Source organism: Argiope bruennichi, chromosome 8 (genome assembly GCF_947563725.1).
Source record: "Argiope bruennichi chromosome 8, qqArgBrue1.1, whole genome shotgun sequence".
Lineage (NCBI taxonomy): Eukaryota > Metazoa > Arthropoda > Arachnida > Araneae > Araneidae > Argiope > Argiope bruennichi.
In genome coordinates, this window is record NC_079158.1 from 30,947,659 (window position 1) to 30,963,182 (window position 15,524).

Consider the following 15,524-nt stretch of genomic DNA (forward strand, 5'->3'; position numbering starts at 1 on the left):
TTTGATCATTCTTTAACAGATTGATAGCAAAGATCTACACATTCAATTTTAGTCAATAGATCATATATAAAATTTCAATTTTGGAGTCATAAAATACGTATAAATATAATGTGAATAGAAAGACCGACAGACGGTCTATTCCCAGAAGGATATGAGGCCGCAGTGACCTGGTGGTAAGGTCTCGGCTTGTGAGCCGTAGGGTTTCAGGTTCGAGACCCGATTCCACCTATGAACCGTCGTGTAAGGGGGTTTGTTGCACGTTAAATCCGTCATGCCAAACGTCCTCCCGCTGGTGTGGTGTGGTGTGGAGAGGGGGCTGCCAGCTCAGGTGTCGTCCTCGTCATCTGACCGCGGTTCAAAATTACGAGATCCGTCCCAAAATAGCCCTAGTGTTGCTTTAAAACGGGACGTTAATATAACTAAACTTAAACCCAGAAAGATATGGTTCAAAACTTGATATGAACCCATATTTTAAATCCAAGAATAGGCACAAAATTTTATCCATTTAGCTTTTTACGTCTTGTAGTTACCACGCTCATTTGTTTTCAAACAAGCAAAAAATACTACATGTGAACGAATTTCGTACAATATATATATCTACGAATTTAGTTTAGGGACTACTTATTGAATTATATTCGTCCTATTTAAACCTTTCATATTTAGACATCAATTCAAAAATTTGTTTTTCGGTTTCGGTTAGGTTAGAAACAGATTCGTCAAAACCTGGAGGCTAAATATCCTGGCAATTACAATTCTTTCTCTTTGAATACGAGAAAGTAAAAAGTGACGATATAAATGGGACAAAATTTAATATATATGCATTTTATACCAAAAAATAAATTTTAGATTCTTTAAAGGAAGAATGTTTATCCGTATATGATATTTTAATATGATAATTCCCAAATGAGCCACATATATGAAAAATGGAGATGCTTTATTTTTAATCTAAAATAAATCGAAAACCTTTCGTCTTCGATTAACTAATTTTGTAACTGAAATCCAATTTTGGAAACAAGGCGGTTAACGAGAGTTGATATTTTAAAAGGCATATTCGATTCTATTCACTACTATTTGCTTTAGATGGCTATATGGTTTTCTAGGATATCTGTTATATTTGGTATCAGATAAATTTGTTCAAATACAACTTCATGTTCGTGATTGCATCAAATCGTCAGATATTCGAGCCTAGTTATTTTAGATGTATTATTTAAGTTCTGTTTATAGTGTACATCGACCATTTTAATGCAGACGGTTATATAACATTATAGTGCTATTAAAACATAATGCCCGATCATCTTTTATCTAAATTTTGCGATAATTTGACTGCGCAAATTACACAGCTATTGAAAAGAAATCTTTCTATTGGCTTTCAACAATAAAAGAAAATCACTGAAAAAGTAACTTACTTTGTTTTAATTATAACATCTTTGGGAGATAATTTGAAATATCCATATACAGTTAAAAACACAGGATACAGCATGGCGAAAATACCTATAGATCTGAAAAATATTTTTTAAAAAAATATTTTAATGGGTTCTTGGAAACATATACATAGTTTTTCGTAAATCAAAGATAGTCGAATAATTTTTATTGAATATTATGAACTAATTAGTTTTCAGATAAGCAAAACAGACATGATATATGGAGCAGAAATTTTAATATTTATTAAAAAAAGCTGTCTGTGGAAATTTAAAGAAAGAAAACTGGCTAATAAATATGCTGTTTCAAATTAATGTATTTATGTGCCACTTTCAAATATTAAAAATGTCGCATTCATATTTTTTTATGAAAATAATTTCTACAATATGGATATAATGTGAAATTTAAACATTGTAATAAATTAAAACCCATGTTTGAATCAAAATTAAGTTTGAATTAGCGCTGCCAAAAGGAAATTAATTTGTGTAAAATATTATTTGGAATCAAAATAAGCAAGAATAATCCCTAATCAAAATTTTGCATTTTCCCTTGCCAGAAATATATCCATTTATGAATGTGCACCGTTTAAAAAGATTTTTCAAAGAAATAACTTTCTTGATGCCTTTGAGATGCATAATTTTTTCCTTTTACTATAGGATTCTTTTTATTATACAATTTTATTAAACTTGACTTGTTTCATGCTTATAAAAATGGTATTCTGTAATCGAAATCTGTCATTTATTTCTTGATAGAATTTTGAAATTTTGTATATTTGCGTTTCTCGATGACAAAACATTATTTTAAACTGCTAATTCTAAAAAATATTATCGATTTACTTAATTAAATTTCCATAACATTTATGATAATGAAGTATAAATTGAAAAATAATTACTCTTTATTACACTAATAAGCATTTTTAAAAATATTTTTATCAAATTTATTTAATAAAATTTGAAAATGAAAGTCGTTGTCTACTCTACCCTAAGTCTTCATAATTAATATGATGCAAATAGCTTCTACTGTTTTTTTTTCTATTTTCCCCCTTTATTGTTCCTGCATTTTATAGAACCACTCCCCCCATGATTAATTTAATCAAAACAAGATGACGCTTGCATACCGCAATGCATTTATTACCGAGTAAATTTAAACAAATTAAAAAAAAATTTCTGAGAAAGTTGTGAACAATGTTTAAATATGAGTTAGTAAAATTACAAAAATGTAAAATCACTATCCATTATATTCTGAATTTTCTAAATATAAAGTTTGAAATTACGAAAAAAGCTTTTTTCAATTAATAAAATTTATTATTCATAGCAGGTTTCTCCCAATGGCAGCATGAAAATCGCAAGAGAAAGAAGTTCAAACATGCATTCTGAAGTCATTAAAATATAAGTAAAATCCAACGTTTAAAATAAGAGGTCTTATTTTTTAATTAGATAGGAAATATGCCTCATCCAGATTTTACGTGAATTTTTCAATGTAAAGAAATCAGTTATTTAACCTGTTAACTGGATAATTAACTTAAAATGAACTCATTTCGCATTGAAATATTTCTTCATACCCGGTTAACAGGTTAACATAAAATAAAGAAAAAAAATCCTACCCTATATATCCCAAAAAGTCAACCCTCTTGCAGAAACAAGTGGGCAGGATAAAGATGATGGCTATCACAGAGATGGTAAACGTGCGACGCAAATAGAAGCGTTCGCAGAACCCAGGACCGAAGATGGTATAGAACACTGCAAAAAAAGAATTTTAGCAAGTTTTCACATATACAATATTTATATTTCTCAACATTAACACTAAAAGCAAATTGAAGGAAGTTCTTGCTATGTTACATTAAGATGATTTATCTCCATACTCCAGAATGGTTAGATAATTTTTCCCAATTCGCTTGGATAGCCATAATTTTAAAATGTTTTCTATACTTATACTATCATCTTCCATTTACACTACATTAAAAATTATTTACGACTTTCCATTTTTGAGGAATATTCTAACTTATGCTGCTCACCAAACAAAATGATTCTGTTTTCAGTGTATAAATGCTATACAATATCGTATTGCTTTTGCATTTTATGATATTATGTTTAAAATGAAGCTAAATGACAAACTAAGCGTAATAATATAGATATTTGATGAAACATTAAGAGCATTCTTATGTATGTAATGTATGCATTCTTTAATTTTTTTAAAAAAATATTGTATGAACAATCTACACACAAAATATATTTAGAAATAATACTTTTATGCAATAATATGTTGTATAGAAATCAAATATTTGCATTAATCACACTATAATTATGTCTTTACATTTCACACACTGTTTACATTTAAGAAAAGTTTACAATATAATGAAATGTTTCACATTTGTGAAAGAATAAGCTTATTAACCATTTGTAAAGAATGAACGAACACTTGATTTATAAATGATTGATTCTGAATGTTATATGAAGAAGTGCATTTGCATTGAAGCTTTCACTGAACAAACGCACAATAATATGTTGAATATAATGACTCTGTTTTTATTTAACGTATTAAAAGAACTTATCTGCATTTCTCACAATATTTACTTTTTATGACATTAATATTCATATGTGAGAGTTAAAATCGATGATGAAACGAATAAATGGGGCGAATAAATTAAAAACATTTACGTTTTTATAGGAATGTTGGAAATGAAACCAATAATTGTAATTCTCAGTTTCACTTCGCCAATGTTAGACGCCAATGTTAGCCAAAGTTTCACTTCGCTCAGTTTCACTTCGCCAATGTTAGGAGTAGGGTCATTACTCAAAACGGCATAGAATAAGATTTTTGATTTAGTAGAATCATTTTTATTCATAATTCTGTATCATTCTTCATTGCAAGTAAGCAAAAGCAATTCAGAAAGACCTTTGAATTTTAATTTAATATATTTTTGTTCCACAGAACGTATCAATACATCAATATAACAGCATACAACACTATTGTATTAATGATAAAAATATTTCTTCAATCTTACTTTATTCAGTTATCAATAACCCGTGAAATGCTGATATTTTATGGAATACGTAGACACTTTATAGAATGCCAGGTATTTGGGGCCTATGTATGAAATCTGAGAATTATTAAAAACTTTTCCTAGACATTCTATGCAATATTAAGGAATTCCATGAAATGACAAATACTATTTAAGCAAAATATGAAAAAAAAATCATGGTAAACTTATGCAACTTTGAAATAAAAAGTGTACAAAATATCAATTTTATTATCTTTTATTAACATAGCCGCTGAAAGTATAAATTTTTTTACAGTGATTTTACATGCATATGCATTACTGGCGTTTTCTAAATATGCATATCAGCTATAAGAAACGAAAATCTCTCTGTTAAAGAGATCATAACGATGTTGGTTTAATATACCTCGATTATAATCTCATGCATGTTTTATGAAACAGAATCTTTTTCATGCATCGGACATGTTTTCACACTTTGGAGGTATGTCATTTGGCACTCGATAGAATTCCGAGGAAATATGTCTTAATATTTAATCATAACATATATTACAGGTCAGTTTTTGGTAATATTAAAATTAATTTATCTTTTTTTATAGAATATTTGATTTCATATATTGATGTTAATATATATAAATATTATCATTATAGATGAAAAAATAGAGAAGGTCAGTATTCCGAGGTGATATATACCAAATAGGTCTATAAAAGACCGAATATTTGGTAATACTTGTATTCTTACGCATCTGAATCATTGGCAGTATGATTCGACAATCCAGATCAATGATCTTCGGATGAGAACTGCACATTACAATTTAAATTATAGCAATAAATTATATATTATTAATTGCATAATTTTAGTTCAAGTTTATTGAAGGAATTCTTTTTTCATCTAAAATGTACTGTTTTTAAACTCAAGAATATCTTTATGTATTGTTACCTAAACTTTTATTTCGATATGTATCGTAATGTTTTGATAATAAGGTATGATTTTAAAAGTCGCAGTTTTCTTTCGAAGTAACAAAAAACATATTAATTGAACTTTCACCATTAATGCATGAGTGATAGGTAGTAAATATTTTTGATACGATTCGGAGAATATCTACATTTGCCAGATATTAATCTTACCCAGTAACATACATAAATTATTTAATTTACGCAGAAACTCAAATGTGCGAAAAGAAGTATGGAATGAAATAAAATTATTATAAATTAGCTAAAAAAGCATTTTTAAAGAAAACAGCAAAGAAAACGTTTGTCTTGAATGTCTAAAAATGACAAATAAGGATATAGATCTTGTAGCAAACAATTGCTACACGTTTAATAACTTTATTAGAAAAATTAAAATAATGAACATGACTAGAATAAAGGTCAAATGAGTGGATTCTGTTTGACAATGCTAACCTTGCAAATATCATTTCTTTTTTTTTTTTATCTTTTTGCGTTTCAAAGAAGTCAAGGGCGTTCTTCTGTTCAAGGTCAGCGAAAAACTACCTACTATCTGCGATTCTCATTAATAATTTAAACTCTTGCTTTCGCAATTGTTTTGTAGACGATACAGACTAGTTATGTAATAGGTAAGAAAATTAATAATTATACATAGTAATCTTTTCTCGTGACATCGATACAGTAAACCTTAAATGTAAATAAAATTTCAAAAATGATCACATGCTATGTATTAAATGCATATTTTTCTTGCTTATGGTTATGCAATAACTCTAACATATGGTTATCATTCAAGTAGATCTTCAAGTCATGATCTTCCATGGTGTTTGAGTGGAATTGAGTTAAATATTTGTTAATAAAATAATATGTTTCTGCTATTTTCGTCGAATTTAAGGCTAAAATATTTAAAACTAGACGCCTTAAGCGATCAGCTAGTTCGCCTTGAAAAAAAATGTTTTCAGTATTCAGTCTTATATTTCAAATACTGACAGTTCAAGGCCTTGTCATTTATTTTTAGATTTTCCTTTTCGGGGCGTAAATGGTACGTGAACTGTGAATGATTCGATTTAAGATTACATGCTTTAAAAAGTTGATATTCAAATTTTCACCTATGATTACATCGTGTTATTGCGAAGTCAAATTATTTTTGATAATCGACTATGCTTTTAGTCTAATATTATACATCAGATCATTAAATTGTTGCAATAATGAAATCGCATCTAAGACTAGTTTAGGTACAAAAGATTTAAACGTATATGTATATAAAATCGGAAATCCATTTTATTTGTGTTCCTGAGTGTGGAATATGTATTTGGTACATACGTTTTTTAGCCTCTAGAAAGATGTTGCGTTGTCAATGTTTCTACGGCTCTCTAAAGGCGGTGAAATGAGGATTGGAAGATTTTACGTTTTTCTGGTAACTCCTGAACAAATCATTGCATAAAAATTATTTTCACATTACCTTAAAAATTATAGTAACACATTTCAGTTTTAAACGACTGTTTCTCTAGTTTAAATAAATTTAACTATATTTTTTATCAATGTTTTCATTTTCTGTTAAAATATCAAGCCTATTTTATTGTCTAGTTGTCTCTATCATTGAATTTACTAGCTTCTAATTTTTGAAGTAACTAATATTGAAGTTACGTTCTTCAGAGATTTTTACTTTTCTTGTTACAAAATCGTTTTAGATAAATTTGTTAAACGATATCTTTTCACACATGTTTGAAAAGTTTTTAAATTTGCAATTTCTTTCAATGTGTGCATAATTTTGTCACATATTTTAGTAATTTTAAAATTTTAAGGTCCGCTTTTATCGTACCATGAGCGGTTTTAGGTTTCAACTTGAGTTTATCAAATAGAATTATATATATTTTTAAAAATACCATTGGACTGTTTTCAAAATTATGCTTATTTATATGCACGAAAGTATAATTAACGCTCACATTGAATTTTTTTTCAGTGAGAATTATTTACTTGCGGGTTATCTTAAATAAGTAATGTAATTGTGGGAATTATTATAGCAGTTAATATTAAAATCCATAAATACAAGAATTAAACATTTTATTATAATCTTTCTTTTATCGTATTAATTCCATCTATAGTGATCCGACAAGCCCTTAATTACCTCTCAATTCCAAAAATAACAAATTACCTTTGTTACTGGCATTTTTTTATTGCCCTTTTAGCCTTGGAAATAGCATTTTTCAAATCAACAACAGTTAGCCATATAATAGTTAAAAAATAAATCTTAATTAGAGTAAAACTAAATCAAAGATCGTATTGATTTGAGTTCCAGGCCGATGAATATATCTTCGGTAAATAAACGGATTCTCTCCCAAAATTGGTCACAAAGTGAAACCCGTTCTTTGAAAGAATTGCCGGTGAAGAAATCTAAAATTACCAGAAAATCTTGGTTGCATAAATCTTGTTTATATGAAGTAAACTTATCAAAAAACAAATACCAAGAAAATCTGGAAAGTATTTCTTTCGTTTTATTCATCTTCTTTGGCTTAAAAATAAAAGGACGAAATAAAAAAAAAACGTAATTATCAGAATAGTCATTACTCCAACGTTGCGGAATAAATTTGGATTAGATGACAACGTCCAACAGTAAATAAGAAAGGGACACTGGTCTCTTGAACTGTTCAATATTCAACTCGGGTAACAAATCTACAGAACAAACGTAATCTTAATCTCAAATGAATATAATCTATCGACTTTTTCTCCAAAAATCAATTTTTAATAGATATTATATGCAAATTCTTCAATTATTGAAGAGTTTGGAGATATATTGATTTCTTAGCATTGGGGCATAAACCTTTTTTTACTAGAGATCCCGATAAATATATTTAAAAAAATGAACCTATAAAGTACCTTAACCAAATAATCTCTATAGTACTTTCTCCTGATATTACTAATCTTCAAAATAGAATTCAATTTATTAAAAATACTATTAAGAACTCTGAGATTACATGTTTTCCCCATGGTCCATTATATGTAGCCTAAGTCTACAGCGAGTAATTTTTACAAATATACGAACATTTGTAAAAATTCTAGCGAAAATTATATTTATGCAAATTTTTTAGAGTAGTAATTAGAGATAGGGTTAAAATCATTTAAAAATTGAATATAAAAACTTTATCACTTAGAAATATAAATGTTTCCCTTTTTTTACAGATATATTGAACAAAAAGACGCAGGCCGAAATGCAAATACAGCAATTAAGAAATGATTCTGAATTTCCTTCAAAATTCGGTAGATAACTATAAATATGATCTAGCATCTATACATTAAATGCTATCCTTCTTTCCAGGCAACAAAAAATTATATAAAGTATTTAAAGAATGTAAATTACTTGCAGTTCGAAGTTATATATGCTTCGCTTACTATTATTATTAATGAAATTGTTGTTTAATTGTTCCGAATTTGTAACCCATGAATCCTGCGTAGCACAAATCAAGTCCGTTTCTTTAATTAACTGATTTAAAAAAAACGCCCTCTAGTGGTTTCTCCTCCGATTTTCCGATTCCATTTTTCTACAGTAAAAATTTTTCTGCGTGCCAGTTGTGCCTTTAAAATCTATTGCCTCATGTTCAAATATTCGAAATATAATTCAAAAAATATTTAACAGTCACTCCGATAGAAGAAACTTTCCATAATAATTCTGAATGCCATTTTTATAAACATCTTTATTATCCATTTGCCATTGATTTTAGTTTAGTAATACATAATGATTAATAATTGAATGGTTTTAGCCAAATTATCATTTGCATCAGACATATCTGCATTCATAGAATTAGAATTCTATGAGATTGAATGGCACACAATCCACAACATTTGGTGAATTCAAATAAATTTTGCTTAACGTATTTCTTAGGGTCTAAAATATGCACAACAGCAAGAAGCTACTTCTTCCCCTAAAAAGAGTAAAGTGAAGGCTGTATGTAATTCGAAATAAATTGACCTTTTAGAGTTTATTTCATTAGAAAATATTATTTTAAATATTTGTTTCGTCATCCATCGGGGGTTGTTGGTAGTTCTTAGGGAATGCGACATCAACAATTGCCAACAAAAATTTTGAAACTTTTAAAACAGAAATTTGGCATACGCGATCTTTCGAAAAAAGATAATCAATCTACATCAGAGGTTCCCAAACTTTTTTTTCTCGTGGACCACTTTTAAAGTTTTACTATTTTCGGTAGACCCCCTGCTGCTACATTTCTACTGTATTCTCAAAACTCCTAAAAAATACCACCCTAAATTAGGGGTGTTAAGAAGAAAAAAAAAAGTAGCGCATTTTCAGTTTCAAAAAAGTAGCACAGCACAAGTCGCATTTCATCCCTTTGCAGGTCTAAACAAGCATCCCGGACGAGCGGGCGCACGGGCGGCACTTTGGAAGTCTCGACATGTGGTGTACACTTGTACTATTATCTATTGTTCTATTTGATTCTGAGTTTGAACTGAGTCTCGAATATTTCTGAGTACCTACCTAGTGAATGATGCTACCAACCTACGTTGATAGGTAAATCCAAGCCAAAATTTTTGTTCTTTATTATGAAAACCAGAATTTTTCGTGGACCCCCACTTACAACTTGCGAACCCCTGTTTTCTTTTCACGTCTACGTGCACCCCCGTGTGGTCTCCTATGGACCCCTGGGAGTCCACCTGGACCACTTTGGGAACCTATGATCTACATTAATAGTTTATCTTTACTGTTTTTGAAATTATATGTTATTTGAGAGATTGAGAATCTCGAGACAGATTCAACAATTATCTGTAACACTCTTAAAGCCTGATATTCTGTACTCCATACCATGTGAAACCAACCACTCTGCATCAAAACAAATTCCCGATCTGGGAAATCAAAATTCACGTGTCCAAATTCACGTGGCCGAGGCATCTAACCTTCTCATTTCTACCGCCAAGCTCAATTTGGTATTGGCGTTCAAATGTATATCGATAAAAAAACGAGTTTACCGAAAACGTTGGGAGAAAGGAGACTTGGGGTGACCTTAAGAATCACTACTAAATGGGCGGGCTAAAAATAGAATGTGGAATGTTCATGCATTAATTTTTTTTTTTGACCCGACATTCACCTCATTCACATCCTACAAGAGAATTGTGGATGCTAAAAATTTCCAAAAGGGGAAAATGATTGATTGCATTTCTTTGAAGATGTGCTTTGAATATCAAATGAAATAATTCACTGCTTTCTATAATGAGATAAGAAATTGATAATCTTGTCAAAATTTTTGACAATAAGCAAGGCGATGGTTAAATATTGTAATTTTGTATCATAGAGAATTGCATTTTGATAATTTCTGAGATTAGAGGCAGGTTGACGACTAGGCAGTCGCTCTACTGGATTGAAAGGGGACTACACACACTCATGGCGATTAAAAATTGTTACTAGGTTAGTTATAAGTTAATTTATAACAAAAAAAACCTACAAATTCTATTAATTACAAAATATCATTATAATGATTTTTAAGATTTGTGTCGTGTATAGAGGAATAGGTTCGTATCTTTTTTCATAAGATTTACTTTGTTAAAACAGCATTTATGTATCACGAGAATTTGCTTAAATATTGTATATAAACATGACAGGCGCTTAACCTTGAGTCATCCAAAAATAAAGCAGAAATATATGTGTATTGGCGTTTTACAGGTCAGACCATTTGACCGACAGCTACCAAATTTGGTACATAAATATCTTGAAGAATGGGAACATGCACCTTGGAGTGATTTTTTTTTTTTGAAATTTTAGTTAATTAAAAAATTATTTTGAATTTTGGCATTTTTCCGAGATAATTTTCGAAAATATCACAGCACAAAAATGATTTCTACAATCATCTTTTCATTGAATTAACAATCATGCAAATCTATTCTGAATTTCGATAATATATAAAAATATTTTTTGTCTCATATCTAAGAAAGGGCTATATTGTATCCCTAAGATTCAATCTAATTTCATTATTTAATCAAATAATTAATCGCGTGATTTATTTCCAATATTGAAAGCTAAAGGATTGTTTAATATCTGTTTAGTTTACAAGACAAATAAAAAAAAATGACGTTACAATACCACGATATTTAGAAGACAGATGAACCAGATGTGTACACTTTTAATTAATATATCAGTAATCTTATTGTACTAATCTTCATTAGAAAGGCGTATCTACACAATAAACAAAAATTACATAAATCAATTAAAATAAAAGGCCTTTAATGTCTGGCAATTTGAAAGAATCACGGATATGAAGTTACATTTAAATGATTAAACTAATATCAAATATAACCCATATCTCCGGCAAAGCAGCTAGTAACCAAAGGTAGCTACTAATCAATCAATAAATAAAATCATGTTCAGAAAGTTAATAAGATAAAAAATTAAACGAAAGTAAATTACCATGCTGATTAATTCAAAAGTGTATCGAGATGAGATAAATAATGACATGTTTATTAAAAGAAAGGTATCGAAATATACCCTATCTAGAGTAGTACATTGTCTAAATTCGCTGCTTCTCGGATTGATATATCTATGTATTCAAGCAATAGACACTCTTTACTATGTAAAAATGAAATATTGTCATTGAAGAAATGTCATGAATAGGGGACTGGCGCAGTTTAGCCAAACCACAACCAACCAACCATGAATAGGGGACAAGTCAGCTGAAGCCTCTTCATGCTCAATCAAAACACATTTACTGAGCAATATGATGAAGGTCGTTATGGTGAGATGTATGTTGAAACCCAGGCAAAAAATACTGTTTTCGGTGTAATACAAAATTTTCTTTCAGAAACAAAGTAAGAGTAAACTTTGAATGAAAGCCATAAAGATAATGGAAAACAGAAACAGTTAATTTAATTCTTTCTTATGAATTATTCGCCAAAGAATAGAAATACATACAGAGTGCACACTAATTATTCAACAGATAAGGATTTGTTATAAATAATACAGAATAAGAGGTAGAGAAAAAAACTTATTAAATTTTAATCAACAATTAATTTTTTATATAAGTATGCTTCAACATGAGCATGATTAGTTTCTAGAAGAAATTCTAGTCTATTCTCGATTTTCCTCCAGACGTTCTCTGATTTCTTAATTTTTTGATGCTGTGGATCTTCGGCATAAATTCTCCAAATAAAAAAAAATAAGTGGTGTGATATCAAAAGAATATGGAAGTCATGAATGAGAGCCATCTCTACCAATACACCAATCTGAGAATATTTCATCAAGGAAATCACATACACAGTTGCGTTATGCAAAACATGCCCGGTTTCTCGAAATTGTTTTAACACAATTTAATTGCTTCATTGTTGGATTATCAGAATCATAATTGAATCGCCTCTGAAATATTCTCAGAAATATTGTATGTTCCAAAATTAGAAAACGGAAAATGTTTTATTGTGCATGGCACCCTTCTTTTCATTAAATAAACAAATTTCCTTGATGAAATTTTAAAAAAATAAGAACAAATGAAATTATATCAAAATAAATTATTTCGTCATATTTTTAAAAAATACATTTTAATAATTCCGATTTAATTTTATCCAGATAATAATTTAGAGGTCTCCTGTATATTATAGATGTAAAAAAATAGTAGAAATGACATTTCTAAAGAGAAAATGCACTTACAATGGCTTCTATTCCGATAGAGAAAAAAGTGTGCAGACATCTTTGGACAATGATTACACAATTTTTTTTAAATGAAAGTTCTAAGAAAGTATATTGCACTCTGAGGTTTTAATGCATATAGATACAAGTAGGAGCTGTATCTATTCTTAATAATTAAGTTTAAGATACTATTCACTGTCTTAATCCAAGAATGTTAAAACTTCACTCACGGTTGTCTATCTGGTCCCCAATGACGATGAGTGTTGCGATGCAGACACAGTAAAGAGTAAGGGTGATAGAGACTGCGGCCAGTTGCTGTCCCTTCTTACCGCACATGGACAGCAGAACGTCGTGGTACGTCATATCGCCATTCAGGTCAGAACAATAGGCCAGGATCAACATCGTCGACAGCATCAGTGTCACCATGATCTGTACAACAAATTAAGGAATAAAATCTTCAGTTACAATTACCTTTATAAAAATACAGTAGATTCTCTCCAATCCGATACTCGTTACTTCAGTAATCTCACTAGTTCTATGCACTTGTTGTTACTTGATGATGAGTTTTTGTTAAAACGAAATTTACTCACTTTTAATACTTAACATGCTCGAACTCAACATCTCAACATATTGTTGGCCCGTTCCTCACAGGTAAAAAAAATGTCATTGTATAATTCAGTGATGTATGTATGATTCTCTATAATCCTAGAAATGTTCAGTTCCATTTATGCGACTTAAGAGAATCTATTGTAATAATGTTTTAAGAAAATAAGACAGCAAATAAAAGTAATTTCTTCGTCTTTCTAAGCACTTTGTTTTAAATTGTATTCCAGTGTCATGATTCCTTCATTTCCGATTTCTCCATTTTAACTCTTTCGCGGCGGAAAGCACAGAAATGAATTTCGCTCGAGGCAGTCAGCGGAATGGTGGGTGGACTGTTTGGGCAACACGTACGTCGTACTCGAGTTCTTCCGAAAGCTATGTGTGGAGCTGATTTTAGCTGGTCATTTCCCAGAGGCAGGCACGCGGATCAAACAATAATATTAATAATAAATTTAAATCAAAACATTACCTATAAAAACAGTTTAGAAACCTACTTCAACGTAGGATGCGTCACAAATGAACGATTGGAGAGCAACTCTACCTGAGCGCCTATAGCTGCTGTTCGCTCAGAGTGCGCGTCTATAACTGAGCGCTTAAAGGCGCTGTTCGCCGCCAAAGTGTTAACAGTTCTATTGTTTTTACTTCTACATTTCTAAAAAAAATTGTAAGGGATTAATACAATCTAAAATATTGCAGTATAATAATTCGCCTATCTTTATTTAATTAAAAAATTATGCTCATGTATAAAGCAGCAAACACATGTAATATCATCACAATGAGCTTAAATATAAATCCAATAATTATTAAAAATTAAAGAATTTTTCGAAATATTCTGAAAAAAATTTATTAAAATTAGAGAAAAATTGTGAGAAATAAAATTATCATTAAAAATGTATTTTAAATTGATTTTTGAGTAATTGATTTTTTAAATTCAAAGTGAAGCAATTTCTTGCTACAATATGATACTCCAATATTATTGAGAAAAACATTAAATTTCCGATTAGCTTTTAATGGAAAATTTAATTAATACTTCGAAAAACTGTCTTTCTAAGCATTTGTCATTCAACACGATTATCTGTCGAAATTAGGTTCAACGGTTTGCTCTGTAGTTCATATCGAATCATTTTTTCATCAAATATATCGCAAAAAGCAATTTACTGATAATATACAAATAATTATAATTATCATATATAAATATAATGACGCTAAAAATATCCGGCAAAGGCTTACATAAATTCCGTATAAATTAAATGAAAGTAACCACTGTCTTTCAAAATAAAATGTTCGAATATCACATTTTAATGCATTTTTAGATGGGTTTTGTAGGCTAAATACTAAATAAAAGAGCCAAGTTGCATATTATTAGCAATAATTTAAAAATAATGAGGTCATCTGCAAAATCAGATCTCATTCATTGTATTAAGAGATGGAAACTATCGACGCATTCTTACCCCTTGTATGAGCGTTGCATAGAAAATGCCTCCCGCTTGGTCATAGGCAGCAGGGAAGTTGAGGATACCAACTCCCAGGGCAGTGTTCACCAGCAAGAAAGAGGCCGTCAGCCAGCTAGCACCTGAAAAAGTGTTTGAAAATTTTAAAAAATAACAAAAATCATATATAAAAATCAGTTATTTTGGACAAATCCCTTTAGTTCAGAGTTAGTTAATGTGAGAACTTGACTTTCTAATTAATTAATTACATATTATCAAAGCACACTGATTTCATTCTACAAAATTCTGGATTTTGGAGAGGCTTACAGCAGGTCAAATTGCGATAATGAAATCTGAAGAAACAGAATCACGAACTGTTCAAACCGGAAGAGTGTAAAAAATCATTTTTGTATACGATAGACTCTAGTAACCAATACATTCGAATGATCAGTATATCCAAAATGCCTTAAAAATAATGTAATTCTATAAATGTACAAAGACAACAAAAGAA

General features: G+C 29.8%; 1 protein-coding gene across 1 annotated transcript in view; it reads right to left on the reverse strand.

The window, feature by feature from the left end:
- The window catches only part of LOC129981272 (sodium-coupled neutral amino acid transporter 7-like), a 60,291-nt gene that overhangs the window by 12,139 nt on the left and 32,628 nt on the right, over positions 1-15,524 (reverse strand). Inside the window, exons 2-5 of the mRNA XM_056092043.1 lie at positions 15,035-15,156; positions 13,211-13,409; positions 3,023-3,158; positions 1,407-1,499 (exon numbers count right to left, since the gene is read on the reverse strand). Of these exons, the coding sequence (XP_055948018.1) occupies positions 1,407-1,499; positions 3,023-3,158; positions 13,211-13,409; positions 15,035-15,156 (550 nt within the window). The remainder of the gene's footprint in view (positions 1-1,406; positions 1,500-3,022; positions 3,159-13,210; positions 13,410-15,034; positions 15,157-15,524) is intronic.